Source organism: Balaenoptera physalus (assembly GCF_965194825.1).
Source record: "Balaenoptera physalus genome assembly, chromosome: 1".
In the NCBI taxonomy this organism is placed as follows: domain Eukaryota; kingdom Metazoa; phylum Chordata; class Mammalia; order Artiodactyla; family Balaenopteridae; genus Balaenoptera; species Balaenoptera physalus.
In genome coordinates, this window is record NC_138882.1 from 25,530,480 (window position 1) to 25,544,207 (window position 13,728).

The following is a 13,728-nucleotide window of genomic DNA, read 5'->3' on the forward strand; positions in this document are numbered from 1 at the left end:
GAATAATGGGTATACCAGAAGGAGAAGAGAGGGAGAAAGGGACAGAGAGTTTATTTAATGAAATAATAGCTGAGAACTTCCCAAACCTGGGGAAAAAAACGGACATACACATCTTTGAAGCTAATAGAACACCTTGCTATCTCAATGCAAAAAAAACCTTTTCCAGCACACATTATAATGAAACTGTCACAAGTACAGCGGAAACTAACACAACATTGTAAAGCAACTATACTCCAATTAAAAAAAAAGTCAATGCTAAAGAAAGAATTTTAAAGGCAACCAGGGAAGAAAAGAAAGTATCCTACAAAGGAATCCCCATTAGGCGATAAGCAGATTTCTCAGCAGAAACACTATAGGCCAGGAGAGAGTGGAATAACATACTCAAAGTATTGAAAGATAAAAGTTGCCAGCCAAGAATACTCTATCTGGCAAAGTTATTCTTCAGATATGAAGGAGAAATAAAGGCTTTTCCAGATAAATAAAAGCTGAGGGAGTTCACCACCACTAGACCTGTCTCACAAGAAATGCTGAAAGGAGCTCTTCAAGCTGAAACAAAAAGTTGAAAGTACACAAAACTCTGATTAAGGTGATAAATAGACAGTCAGAGTTAGAAAATTGTAACTGTATTTTACAATAGTGTGTTAAACAATTATAGCATAAATGTTAAAGAAAAAGAGCATTAAAAATGACTGTACTACAATTTGGTAGCAAATTCACAGCATAAAAAGTGATCATCTGTGACATCAAAAATCTAAAAGGAGATGTAAAAGGATGAAACCTTTATAGGTGAATGAAGATAAGTTGCTATAGGCAGAAAAAGGACTATTTTATCAATTAGATATTTTATGTAAACCTCATGGTAAAGACAAAGCAAAAATCTAAAGGAGAGACATGAGACATAAACAAGGGGACAATGAGCAAATCACCATGGAAAATCATCAACTTACAAAGGTAGACAACAAAAAGAAGGAAAAAAAAAAAAAAAACCAATGGAGATACAAAATAACCAGAAGGCAAAAGACCAATGGCAATAGTAAGTCCTTACATACAAATAACCACCCTAAATGTAAATGGATTGAATTCACCAATCAAAAGGCACAGAGTGGATGAAAAAAAACAAATCAAGTTCCAACTATATGCTGCCTACAGGAGACTCATTTCAGCTCTAAAGACAGGTAAGCTCAAAGTGAAGGGATGGAAGATGATATTCCAAGCAGAAACAAAACAAAGTGGGCGTGGCTATACTTATATCAGACAAAATATACTCAAGCCAAAAACAGTAACAAGAGACAAAGAAGGTCATTATATATAATGATAAAGGGGTCAATAAATCAAGAAGATATAACAATTGTTAATATATATGCTCCAAACAACCGAGCACCGAAATATATTAAGCAAATACTAGGAAACCCTAAGAGAGAGATAGACAACAACAGAATAATAGTAGGGGACATCAATATGCCACTAACAGCAATGGATAAACTGTACAGCCAGAAAATCAATAAGGAAGTATTGGAATTGAACCATCTTTAGAACAAACAGATTTAGCAGACATATACAGAACATTCCTTCCAGCAGCAGCAGAATACACATTCTGCTCAAGTGCACACAGAACATTCCCCAGGATAGATCATATGACAGGACACAAAACATATCTTTACAAACATAATACTGAAATCATACTAACTACCTTTTCTGGCCACAATGGTATGAAAGTAGAAATCGGTAAAGAGAGGAAAGTGAGAAGATCTACAAATATGTGGAAGTTAAACAACATACTTCTGAACAACCAATGGGTGAAAGAAGAAATCAAAAGAGAAAAAGTTATCTCAAATTAAGATGGAAATATGACATATCAAATTTGTGGGATGCAACAAAAGCAGTTCTGAGAGGAAAGTTTACAGCAATAAATGCATATATTAAGAAATTAGAAATATCTCAAATAACCTAACCTTACACTTCAAGGAACTAAAAAAAGAAGAACAAATTAAGCCCAAAGTTAGCAGAAGGAAGGAAATAACAAAGTTCAGGGCAGAAATGAATGAAATAGAGACAAGAAAAACTACAGAAAGGATCAACAAAACTAAGCTGTTTTTTTGAAAAGACAAACAAAAGTGACAAAATATCTAGACTAAGAAACAAAGAGAGAAGACTCAAATAAATAAAATTAGAAATGAAAGGGGAGACATTACAAGTGATGCTGTAGAAATATAGATGCTCATAAGAGACTACTATGGACAACCGTATGCCAAGAAATTACATAACCTAGAAGAAACTAACACATTTCTAGGAACACAACCTATCAAGATTGAATCAGGAGGAATTAGAAAATCTGAACAGACCAATAATGAGTAAAGAGATTGAGTCAATAATCAGAAACCTCCCAACAAAGAAAACCCCAGGACCAGATGGCTTCACTGGTAAATTCTACCAATCATTTAAAGAATAATTAACACCAATCCTCCTCGAACTTTTCCAAAATATTGAGGAGAAGGGAACACTTCTAAACTCATTCTATGAGGCCACCATTACCTTGATACCAAAACCAGATAAGGAGACCACAAGAAAACTACTTGACTACAAGAAAACAACTTGTTGTTCAAGTTGACCCTTGAACAACACGTTTTTGAACTGCACAAGTCCATTTATACACGAATTTTTTTCAGTAAATGTGTATTACAATACTACATGATCCCCAGTGGTTGAGTCAGCAGATGCAAAACCATGGTTTCAGAGGAATGACTGTAAAGTTATATGCAGATTTTTGACTGCACGGGGCTTGTGCCTCTAACCCCTGTGTTGTTCAAGGGTCAGCATTAACCAATATCCCTGATGAATATAGATGTAAAAATTTTCAGCAAAGTATTAGCAAACCAAATTAAAGAACACATTGAAAGGATTATACAGGGCTTCCCTGGTGGCCAGTGGTTAAGAATCCACCTGCCAATGCAGGGGACACGGGTTAGAGCCCTGGTCCGGGATGATCTCACATGCCACGGAACAACTAAGCCTGTGAGCCACAACTACTGAGCCTGCGCTCTAGAGCCCACAAGCCACCACTACTGAGCCCACGTGCCACAGCTACTGAAGCCCACACACCTAGAGCCCGTGCTCCGCAACAAGAGAAGCCACTGCAATGAGAAGCCCACACACTGCAACGAAGAGTAGCCCCCGCTTGCCGCAACTAGAGAAAGCCTGCGTGCAGCAACGAAGAACCAACGCAGCCAAAATAATTAATTAATTAATTAATTTAAAAAAAAAGAGTTACAAGTTTCGTGATTATAGACACATTCCTTCATTCACTAAAGGAATGTATATGTTGTATATAATGTATAAACATGATTGCAACCATTGTATATAAGTAAAATACATTGTATATAACATTTTTTGGAGAAAATAAAACAGGAAAGTGGGAAGGGGTGGGGGGTGGGACGAGGTAAGGCAGGGAAATCAGTTAGGAAGCTATTGCAATAATACAGGTGAGAATTGAGAAAATATGGCAGGGAATCATATAAAGTGCAGTAGGATAAGAAGGGTTCCATTTTTCTTAGTAGTTCTATTTTCCTCTCCCAGAGGTATTTATTCCCACATTTTTATATACATACATATATACCTGTGGGAAACAAATGCTATTTTGCTGTTTACTGTTAATTGTATGAGTTTACATAAATGGCATTATACTGTTTTCTGTATAAGTTTCTACAACTTGCTTTTTTCCATTTAATAAAAAATTTCTTTTCAAGATAAAACAACCACTTATAATAAATAGTACCTACACTGTGAGTCCAATACAAAAAGGGAAAATATTATCTTTAAAATATATTTACCTTGAAGCTTTCTACTAAGTTCAAGTTTTTCCTGTTCAAGGCGTTTAATTCTTCTTTCATAAGCTTCGGTTGCTAAGTTGTTATCTAGAGTCCTCTGAACATTAACATCGAGATCCAGTGGAGCGGGACCAGCTGTAACCCTTAAACAGCTCCGATCAGACAGAGCACTGAAAAAAAGGGGAAAAAACGTGGGTTTACACTGAAACAATAAGTTTAAAGAGAAAAAGATAACCTTTTGAAATTGTTCATTTAAAACATCATTTGAACATCTAGTTATAGCTAGCCATCTGGAGTGATTACAAAACACATTTTTTTGCAAAATCACCATAAACAACCTTTTAGAAGCATTTTTGAAAATGAAAACTTAAATAGCCCAAATTGTCTTGAATTTATTTTAATAACCACAAATTATAAAATGAAGTTTGCTGAAGGGTTATTGGTAGCTTTAAACAATGTGACCACCTAAGTGAAACAGTAGTCAAAAGCACCAACCAGGGTCCTCTTTGGAATTCAAAAGTGAAATGCCTTCATAAGCTACAAGGATATACTGTTCAACACAAAGAATATAGCCAATATCTTATAATAGCGATAAATGGAGTATAACCTTTAAAAATTGTGAATCACTATATTGTACACCTGTAACTTATATTATATTGTACATAAACTATATACGTCAATTAAAAAAACTTTTAAGTGAAATGCTTTCTTTAATTCAATACAATTTCATTAAAAACATTTGAAGTGCTGGATATTCAGCAGTGAGCAAAATGCACAACACTTGCCCATGGAGCAAGTTTTATATTCCAGTGGCAGAGACAAAAATAAACAAGTAAAATATTAAATACATTAGACAGTGTTATATGCTAAGGAGAAAACATAAAGCAGGTAAGGGGGAAATGAAGTATTAAAGCGGAGTAAATAAAAAATGTAGATAAAGTGGTCAGGAAAGTCATCACTCAGAAAGTAACTCTGAATAAGTCCAGAAGGAATAAGGTGGACCTGCCAAGGAAATATGAGAGGAAAGAGCATTCCCGGCAGATGAAATACAAGTACGAAAGCCCTATCAACTATACTTCAATAAAATAAATTTAAAAAAGAAGTGCAAAAGCCCTGAGACAAGAGTATGTCTGGCATGTTCACGGGCCAGAAAGGAGACCTGTGTGGCTGTGAAGTGAGCAAGGGGAAGAGTAGTAGGAAATAGAATCAGAAAGATAAAGTGAGCCAGTCTTGTAGGGCCCTATAAGAACTCTGGAGTTAAGATATGAAGCCACTGGAGCTGGGGGCAGTGAGAACTGGTCCTGAACAGGGGAGTGACATACTCTTGACTTATCTTTTAGCAGGATCACTCAGATAGGTTCAGAGAAATATAAGAAATTATGTTACGAACACCTGAAATAGGTGATTAAGAGAGATTTTAAGTAGAAGTGAGGAGAGAGGCCTCAGCTGAAAATACACATTTAGGAGTCATCAGCAAATAATACCAGAGCACCAGAGTATAAACAAAAAAAGATCCAAAGATGAAGCAATAGGACACAGGGAGATAAGGAAGAATGTGGAGAATGAGAAGGGGTGGCCAAAAAGGTAAGGAGAAACGAGGCAAGTGCTCTGGAAGCTAAAAGGAGAAAGTGTTTTAATGGGAAGGAGCTGGGACAAATGAGATGAGACTAGGCAAATAAGTCAGACTAGGACCGAGAAATGATTGCTAAATTTAGCAACATGGAGGTCAGTGGTGACATGGATAAAAGCAGTTTGCATGAAGTGATGGGAGCACAAAACTGACTGGAGTGGTGCCAAGAAAGAAGAGTATGAGAAAAATGGACAAAGTACAGACAAGAATTTGAAGTAACTTTCCTACAATGAAGAGCAGAAAAATGGTTGGTAGCAGGTAAAGAAAGTTAGATTAACAGTTTTTATATTTTGCTTTAAGATGGGAGAAAAAACTGCATGTTTGTGAGCCGATGGAAATGATCTGTTATGCAAATGACACAGAAAGGGAAAAATTTATGATGTAACAGCAATGCACTAGAGTAGGTAAAAGGGGACAGAAGGGATGCGGCTTAGCTAGGGAGATCACACCGTCATCCATAAAAAGAAGACTATATGGGTCCAGCGGTATGAAGGTGGTAAATGTGGTGATGGGAACTTGGGGAAGTTGTCTGTTGATCGCTTCAACCTCTCTGTGAAAGAGGAAGCGAGATCATCAGGTGAGACTAAGTATGACAGGGGTTTTATTGGAAAAGTATAAAGTATGAAATAGTTACCTAGGAGAGTGGAAGAGTGAATACACTAGGGTAACACAGTATATTTGCCAGGCAGCAGTAAGTGGCCCCTGAGGTTGGTAATCATGAACTCAAAGTGAGACCAGTAAGAATGGACAGATATTTTTCTCTAGACACTTTGAACTGCACAGGTATAGGCAGAAAACGGAACTGTAATAATGAATGTTAACTAGCAAAACCAGTGTTACAGAATGACAGATGGTCAAGGAATTGAGGGGGCACCCAAGGAGTGACTATAGTCATTCTCAATGATATTTAAGGAAAGGTAAGGAGGAAAGAGAAGATATGAGTGGAATGAGGGTCAGTGAAAAGAATGTTAAGATCAATGGGTTGAAAATTCTGATGCTTGACACCTAGAAAATATTTATTCAGTATCATGGGACTCTTCTAATTCCTGCCCCATTGCTAAAAGTTAGATTCTGAGCTATTTGTCCTCCAAAATGAGTTAAGATTCTTATATGTTCTATTCACTTTGTAATGTCTAACTTTTTCCAGCAGTAGCTTCACCCTTTTTCTAAAATAATTTTTACAAGGCTCTCTTATGCATTATACTTTTTAAAACTTCAATTCATTTTAAATTTGATTTAAATCATCCAAATCATGTTAACCTTTCAAACTTACCAGCTACTGGTATATGTAAAACCAACAAATGGCAGATGGTGACCAGAAAATGCAGTATGTGTTGGCGGGGGCATCGTTTCCTAAAGGAGGAAAAAACATCTGGTAAGAAATGAATAACTATAAACTGCAGGCTGCGCTATAAATATTACCTGTCAATAGTAAATAGGTGACTGATCAATTTAGAAACACTGCTAAGTTTGGTACAGACATTTAGTGATAAAAAATTTAGACCATAAATATTGCTTTTATAGAATTCTAATAAAATGAAAAGAAAGATTTAAAGTCTGACGGATATTGAGAGTACAATCACTATTCACGTATTCCATATCTGCAAATTTGCCTAGTCGCTAAAATTTATTTGTAGCCCAAAATTAATATTCACAAATACTTTTGTAGTCATTTGCAGACACTTGCAGAGCAAAGAAAAATTTGAGTTGCCCTACACACGTGTTCCCAGCTGGAGCTGAACAAGGAGACATCTGCCTTCTTGTTTCAGCTCTCATACTGTAAACAAGTGGTTTTTTTCAATGTCTACCTGTGCCACATTTTTCTCATTTTTGTGGTTTTTACAGGTGATTTTGCTATCTAAAATGGCCTCCAAGAGTAGGGCTGAGATGCCATCTATTGTGCCCCAACAAGAAGGCTGTAATGTGCCTTACAAAAAAAATGTGTGTGTTAGACACGCTTCATTCCAGCATGAGTCACAGTGCTGTTGGCCATGAGTTTGACATCAATGAATTGACAATATATGTTAAATAAGGTGTCTTTAAATAGAAACACACATCAAACAAGGTACTGTTTGGCTGACGTACTGTACTGATTGGTTGATGAGAACATTGTGACCAGAGGTTCACAGGAACCTGACTGTGTATTTCCCTTAGGAGCAATGGTTCAGGATTCACTAATACAGTATTTGCAGCAACTTTACTGAACATAACTATAGCAAATAGTCAGAATCAACTTTACTGTGTATTTAATTTGGAATGACTCACAATTCCTGTTAACAGTAAATGTAATTCTTGTAATAAAAAAACTGATGAGGAAACTCCATTTAATTCTTTCTTGTGAGGTTCAGTAAGGAAAGTATAAGAGAAGTACTCATCTGTCTTGAATATGGTACTTACTGAACAGTGAAAAGTAAATTCTTAGTGCAGAATTAAACCCATAAGAAATAAAATAACTGAATAAAAATGAAAGTTCAAAATAAGAAGGCTAAGGACCTGCTGTATAGCACAGGGAACACTTCTCAATACTCTGTAATGACCTATATGGGAAAAGAATCTAAAAAAGAGTGGATATATGTATGAGTATAACTGATTCACTTTGCTATATAGCAGAAACTAACACAATCTTGTAAATCAACTGTACTCCAATAAAAATTTTTTAAAAATTAAGAAGGCTAAAAAGACAAAAAACAAAAAAAATTGTTATTTCCCTAAATTTTAATTTAATATAACCTAATGGTTTAGAGCAGAGGTTGACAAACTATGCTGGCCTGCTTTGGTAAAAATGGAAGACTATTTGGCTAATCCACTGGTCAGCCACCTGCCGCAAACAGAGCTATAACTTTAGGCTAATAAGGCTATAGATGTTCTCTCCCCATTCATTTCCTACCAAGTTTGCTATTTTTAGTGGCAACACCACTGGGCATAGGTATTTAGCTCTACAATCAAGTCAGCTCCCACTGTCAGCAAAGCTGCTGGTTTTTACAAGCAGCTCCATGCCAGCAGTTCTACTGTCCCAATTAAGCTGAGGGAAAAGTTGGGAGGACTGTTTTTAACCAAAGTTCAACAGTATTTCATGAATAAATGCTTCTCAATTTATTTACCTTGGGTTGATTTATTAAGCCCTGAAATGGTTGTTTTTGACAATTTTGCCCAGTTTCATGGTGGTTTTTAAGGAGAGATTTGCCAATGTCTTCACTCTGCCATCATGAAGTCCACTTTTTAAAGCATCTAATTTGTCCTCTTCTTAAGAAATCTAATGGCATAACTAATCTAAGAAGTAAATCTTTGAACTTTAATTTAGCTCCTAGTCATGAATAACTATGTTCACCTCAGTAAACTCTCCTAATTTCTTGATTTAGAGAGAGTAAATACTGGAAGCCACGATAACTGTTTGATAATTGGTAAGGTGGTCTATAAAATTACTTTGATAACCAGATTTACAAAAAAAAGAAAAAAAAAAAGCAGAAGGACAGAACTTCTTTACAATGTCATACTCACGGAATTCTTTAAACAATCATCATCCACATCAAAATTTGATGTATCTGTTGGGCTACTAACTTCTGGAATGTAAGGTGCTTCACAGTTTCGAATATTATCCCAATCAATTCCACTGAAAAATGGGTGTTTCTTAAAGTCTTCTATTCCATTTTGACCAAGGCGATGTTCTCTGCTACAAATGAGCCTTCGAATAAGATCCTTAGCATTTTCAGAGACATCAGCCACTTGAGCTGGAAACTGAAACCTCTCCTAAACAGAGAATAACAGAAACAAAATATAAATCACTACTCTATTTACTAAGTAGGTTGATGTTAGCATTTACTTTCTTAAAAATATATTTTCTTTTAAAAATATCTAATAAATATATATGGTACATTGTCCTACAGCAGAAACTAACACAACATTGTAAAGCAAGCATACTCCAATAAAATTTTTTTTTAAATAATAAGAATATATGGTACAAAGTACTGATACTAAAAGAGATGCAGGAGTAAATTTAAAAGGATAATTTTCCTAAAAGAACTTTTCATTTCATATGTGACTTAGTCATAGATGCACTACAGAAAGAATAAGTTAAATGCTTAAACACCTTAAATGCTGTCAAAATGAATTCATTAAATGTAGTAGAATGTGACTCAATATTTCAATAGTGTATATGATTGATAATGTTCATATAAGTCACATACTAATGATTAATAGTATGGAACATTTTTAAAGAATGTAATATGTACTTTACACTACTGGAAGTGTGTTACTCCTTTAGCTCATTTAATCCTCAGAGCAACTGTATAAGGTAGATACTCCTATTACTCTAATTTTATAGAAGAGGAAACAAAGAAACAGTTCAAGCAATTTGCTTGAGGTCACACAACTAATAAATGGTAATAAACTGATTTGAACTGAAACTGTCTGATTCCAGAATCTGTGCTCTTAACAACCATGTTATAGTACAATGATTTCTATCTGAAATGCTTTACATGCTATTTACAACTTTGTAGCTATTTCTTGTCTTTCAACTCTTCATAACTATTTAGCAGATTATCTTTGCAGCCAGGTAGAAAAGCATAGACTCTGTAAGACTGATTTATATATATGTGTAGCAATTAATCATAATTGTATCACCAGAACAAATTAAAAAAACAGACTGTCACTCCCTTTATGGGATATTCCTATTCATATTCTAGGTTTTTGCAATTGCTCACAATGTTCTGAGATTGATAATCAGACTCTTCCTCTTCTTGTACAATCTATTTCACTTGGTACTAAATGGATTAAAGTTTATTCATTCTTTCCTGCTCTGCATCTGGACTGTTTCCAATGTTTGGTGATCATAAATAATACTAGGATAGGTATCCTTGTACATATATCCTTGTTCTACGAATATTTTCCTTAGGGTAGATTCCTAGAACTGAAGTTACTCAACCCAATGTTTTAACCATTTTTTTTTTAAGGCTGTCGATGCATACTTATAAACTTCTTGACAGACAGATTATATCAATTCACATTCCTATCAACAATGTCTAACAATGTCCACCTCACTGGATTATTTACAGTAACAAGTACTATTTTTCTTTTCATCTTTGCCAATTTGACAGGGGGAGGAAAAGGATGCCATTCTTATTTTAATTTGCATTTTACTTATTACTATTAAGATTGAGAATTTTAAATGCATTCTAGTCATGATTATACTTATACTATAGTAGTAATGATATAAATTATCTGCTTACGATCTTTGTTATTCTACTGAAGAGAACATTTAATTTTCTACTTATTAGCACCTCTAAAGAAATACAGGAGAAGGTGAAAACTAATAATTTTATGCATAATTTATGGATCTTGATTACTCTTGTTTGTCATGTCCCTTATTAGCATAGAAATTAGATTGTTTATTGTTTTGGAAAATCATTTTCTTTTTAAATATCACATTTTAATTTTATTAAATATTATATGTATTATTTACCACATTAATTTGAAAATTAGTAAAATATACTAACTTTGTGATTCATGATTTTTCCATATGTTTCCACCAGAGATTCTGCATAAAATGGTGTTTCTCCATAAAGCATTTCATACATACAGACCCCCAAGGACCACCAGTCACACTCAGGTCCATATCTGCCTTTTCCATCTTCCATGGCTTGAAGGATTTCAGGAGAGATATAATCTGGAGTTCCAACAGCCACTGAGGACTGTACCTGAAGAAATTCACATTTTTAGTAATCTACCATAATATATTAGAAACAAATAATAACTTTAAATTAGAAATGTTTACATTTACTTAAAAACACAGTAGCATTATTTCATAACTACTACAACTTTGTCATTATCTGAATTTAGTCTCCTTGCCCATATAAGTTAAAATTTATATAAGCACCACACCAACAAGTTCTCCAGATTTTTTAACACTATAGAATGTTTATTATAGCTGTTACTTAATTGACTACATTTAGGGTAACAATATGATTTGAACACCACAGCCACTAACCACAAATTGAATATATATTTTAGAACATTCTTATTATTGATATTATCCATCCAACACTTACATATGAGAAATGGAACTGTGAAAATTTTACAATTAATTAGGGGGAAAAACAAAAAAGTCTGGCTAATACTATGAGCAGACTGGATATTATTTTAAAACACCTTAATGAAAACCTAAGGAAATAAATGTTAACAATGTCTCACAAACTACTTATCTATTTAAAAAAATTATAAAAGGGAAAAAAATATATCCTTCAAAAAATAAAGTCCCAACAGAGAAAAAGAGCTGGGCATACAATTATGGCAAGTTGGATGTAAATTAGAAAACAAAGCTAAAAAAGATCCTGGGCACATGTTTTGTAAGGTATTCCAAAGTAAAAGAAAATTGGTTCTTTATATGTTTTAAGAGAACATATCAAGAAATGAACATTCTCAAGATAAAATAATGGTTAATACTCTGAGCTTTCTAGACTAAATTACCATTCTTAATAATCGTTAGAACAGACTTCCTCCTTGGCAATACTGAGATTAAGTAACTTGAAAACTCTTCTACTATAAACTCTTAAAAGTACTAGATAAAATATAACAATCATTTTTATAAATACATAAATGAGCCTTTAAATAAAGAGACAGTCTCAGGGGCCCAGTAATCAAGAAATGATTGAGAACCAGGGCGATAAACATTAAAGCAGGAGTGCAGTTGGAGAAATATTGGTTTTCATTTTCTAGGTACTTGGCTTTTAACATATACATAAGGACAAAAGGAAAGACCTTGAACTTATAGGAGGTTTGCAGTGAGAGGCTGCCCCATATAACCTTTACCCTAAAAGGTATATTGTAAGGAAAAGGTGAATTATAAAAACCTGCCACTCAGCAGAGAAAGATTAAGACATTTTGTCTATCTTGACTGTGACTGATATGTGAAAAAAATTTCCTCCTTTAGAAATTCATAACTTTAGATCACATAGTCCCACCATTTGGAATTCTAAGTCACAGGGTTTCTGTGGTTCAGAAGTTCTCAAGCCAAGAAACTGGCAAAAATACTGGCACCAGGTTAGGTGCCCCTAGAAAGTCTGGCATAACAAATTCAAAACTACCCTGGAGGACACATGCTCAAACTTGGCCACATATAATTCTCACATATAAAAGGCCATTGAAGATGAGCTCACAATCCAATAATATAACAAAATGAGGAAACATCCTATTACAAGCAAAAGTCAGAAATCCAAACAATTAGACCTCTAACAATTATCAGTTCCACTTCATGAAATAAGTATGCTTAAAATTATTAGGCATATTAAAAAATCAAAAACATAAGAAAAAGATGAAAGAAATTAAAGAGAGGTCCTAGAAATGGGAAAAAGCAGTCATTGAAATAAAAGATATGAAAAAATAAATGAAATCGGATCCACTACTATACACACTGTACTTACAAATGCAGAGCACCAAAGGCAAGAGATCTTAAAAACATTAGAGGATAATGAGAGATTTTTCTACCAAGGAATGACAATTAGACTGACAGCTGAATTATTAATACTAACACAGCAGTCAGAAGAAAATGGAATTGTATTTTCAAAGTGATGAGACAAAATAACTGTCAATATTATATTCCCTACCTACCTAAATTATAATACGGGAATGAGGGTTAAATAAAGATATTTTCATACAAAGATTGAGTGAACTACCACTTGCAGCCCTTTCAGTTGAACAAAGGTACTAAAGGATATACTTCAGAATCAAGAAATATAACCCAGATGGAAGAATGTGACACTAGAAGCAATTATGAACAAAGATATTAGTAAACTTTAACATACATCTAAATGGTTGTTAATTGGATAAAATAATGACAGAGAGAAGGAGAAATAGGACAACAAAGAGTAAGATGAGGAGGAGGAGCAGGAGCAACAGAAAAAGGAGACGGAGGATGAGGAAGGAACAACTACTTGAAGGTTGAAAAATAAGATGGAACTAAAATACTAGAAAACAACATGTTACTGAGGGAGCAATTAGAATTACAATGTTCTAAGTTCCTTGGTTTTCTAATTTTTATTTACTTTTTAATTATTATTTTTAATTGTGGTAAAACACCCATAATATAAAATTTACCAGTATAACCATTTCTAAGTGTACAGTTCAGTGGCATTAAGTACATTTACATTGTTGTGCAACCATTACCACCATCTCTAAAACTCTTTTCATCTTGCAAAACTGAAAATCTATTAAACAATAATTCCCCTATTCCCTCCTCCTCACAGGCCCTGGCAACCACCACTATACTTTCCATGAACTTGA

The 13,728-nt window shown here is 34.3% G+C and overlaps 1 protein-coding gene across 20 annotated transcripts in view; it reads right to left on the reverse strand.

Moving 5' to 3' along the window:
* CDC42BPA (CDC42 binding protein kinase alpha) overlaps positions 1 to 13,728 on the reverse strand; it is a 316,154-nt gene that overhangs the window by 143,800 nt on the left and 158,626 nt on the right. For all 20 annotated transcript variants that reach the window (XR_014265738.1, XM_082469813.1, XM_082469807.1 and 17 more), the window contains exons 7-10: positions 10,947 to 11,147; positions 8,953 to 9,201; positions 6,728 to 6,807; positions 3,828 to 3,994 (exon numbers count right to left, since the gene is read on the reverse strand). Coding sequence is in view for 19 of the 20 variants with exons in the window: in XM_082469813.1 (XP_082325939.1) it covers positions 3,828 to 3,994; positions 6,728 to 6,807; positions 8,953 to 9,201; positions 10,947 to 11,147 (697 nt within the window). In the remaining variant the exon portion in view is untranslated. The remainder of the gene's footprint in view (positions 1 to 3,827; positions 3,995 to 6,727; positions 6,808 to 8,952; positions 9,202 to 10,946; positions 11,148 to 13,728) is intronic.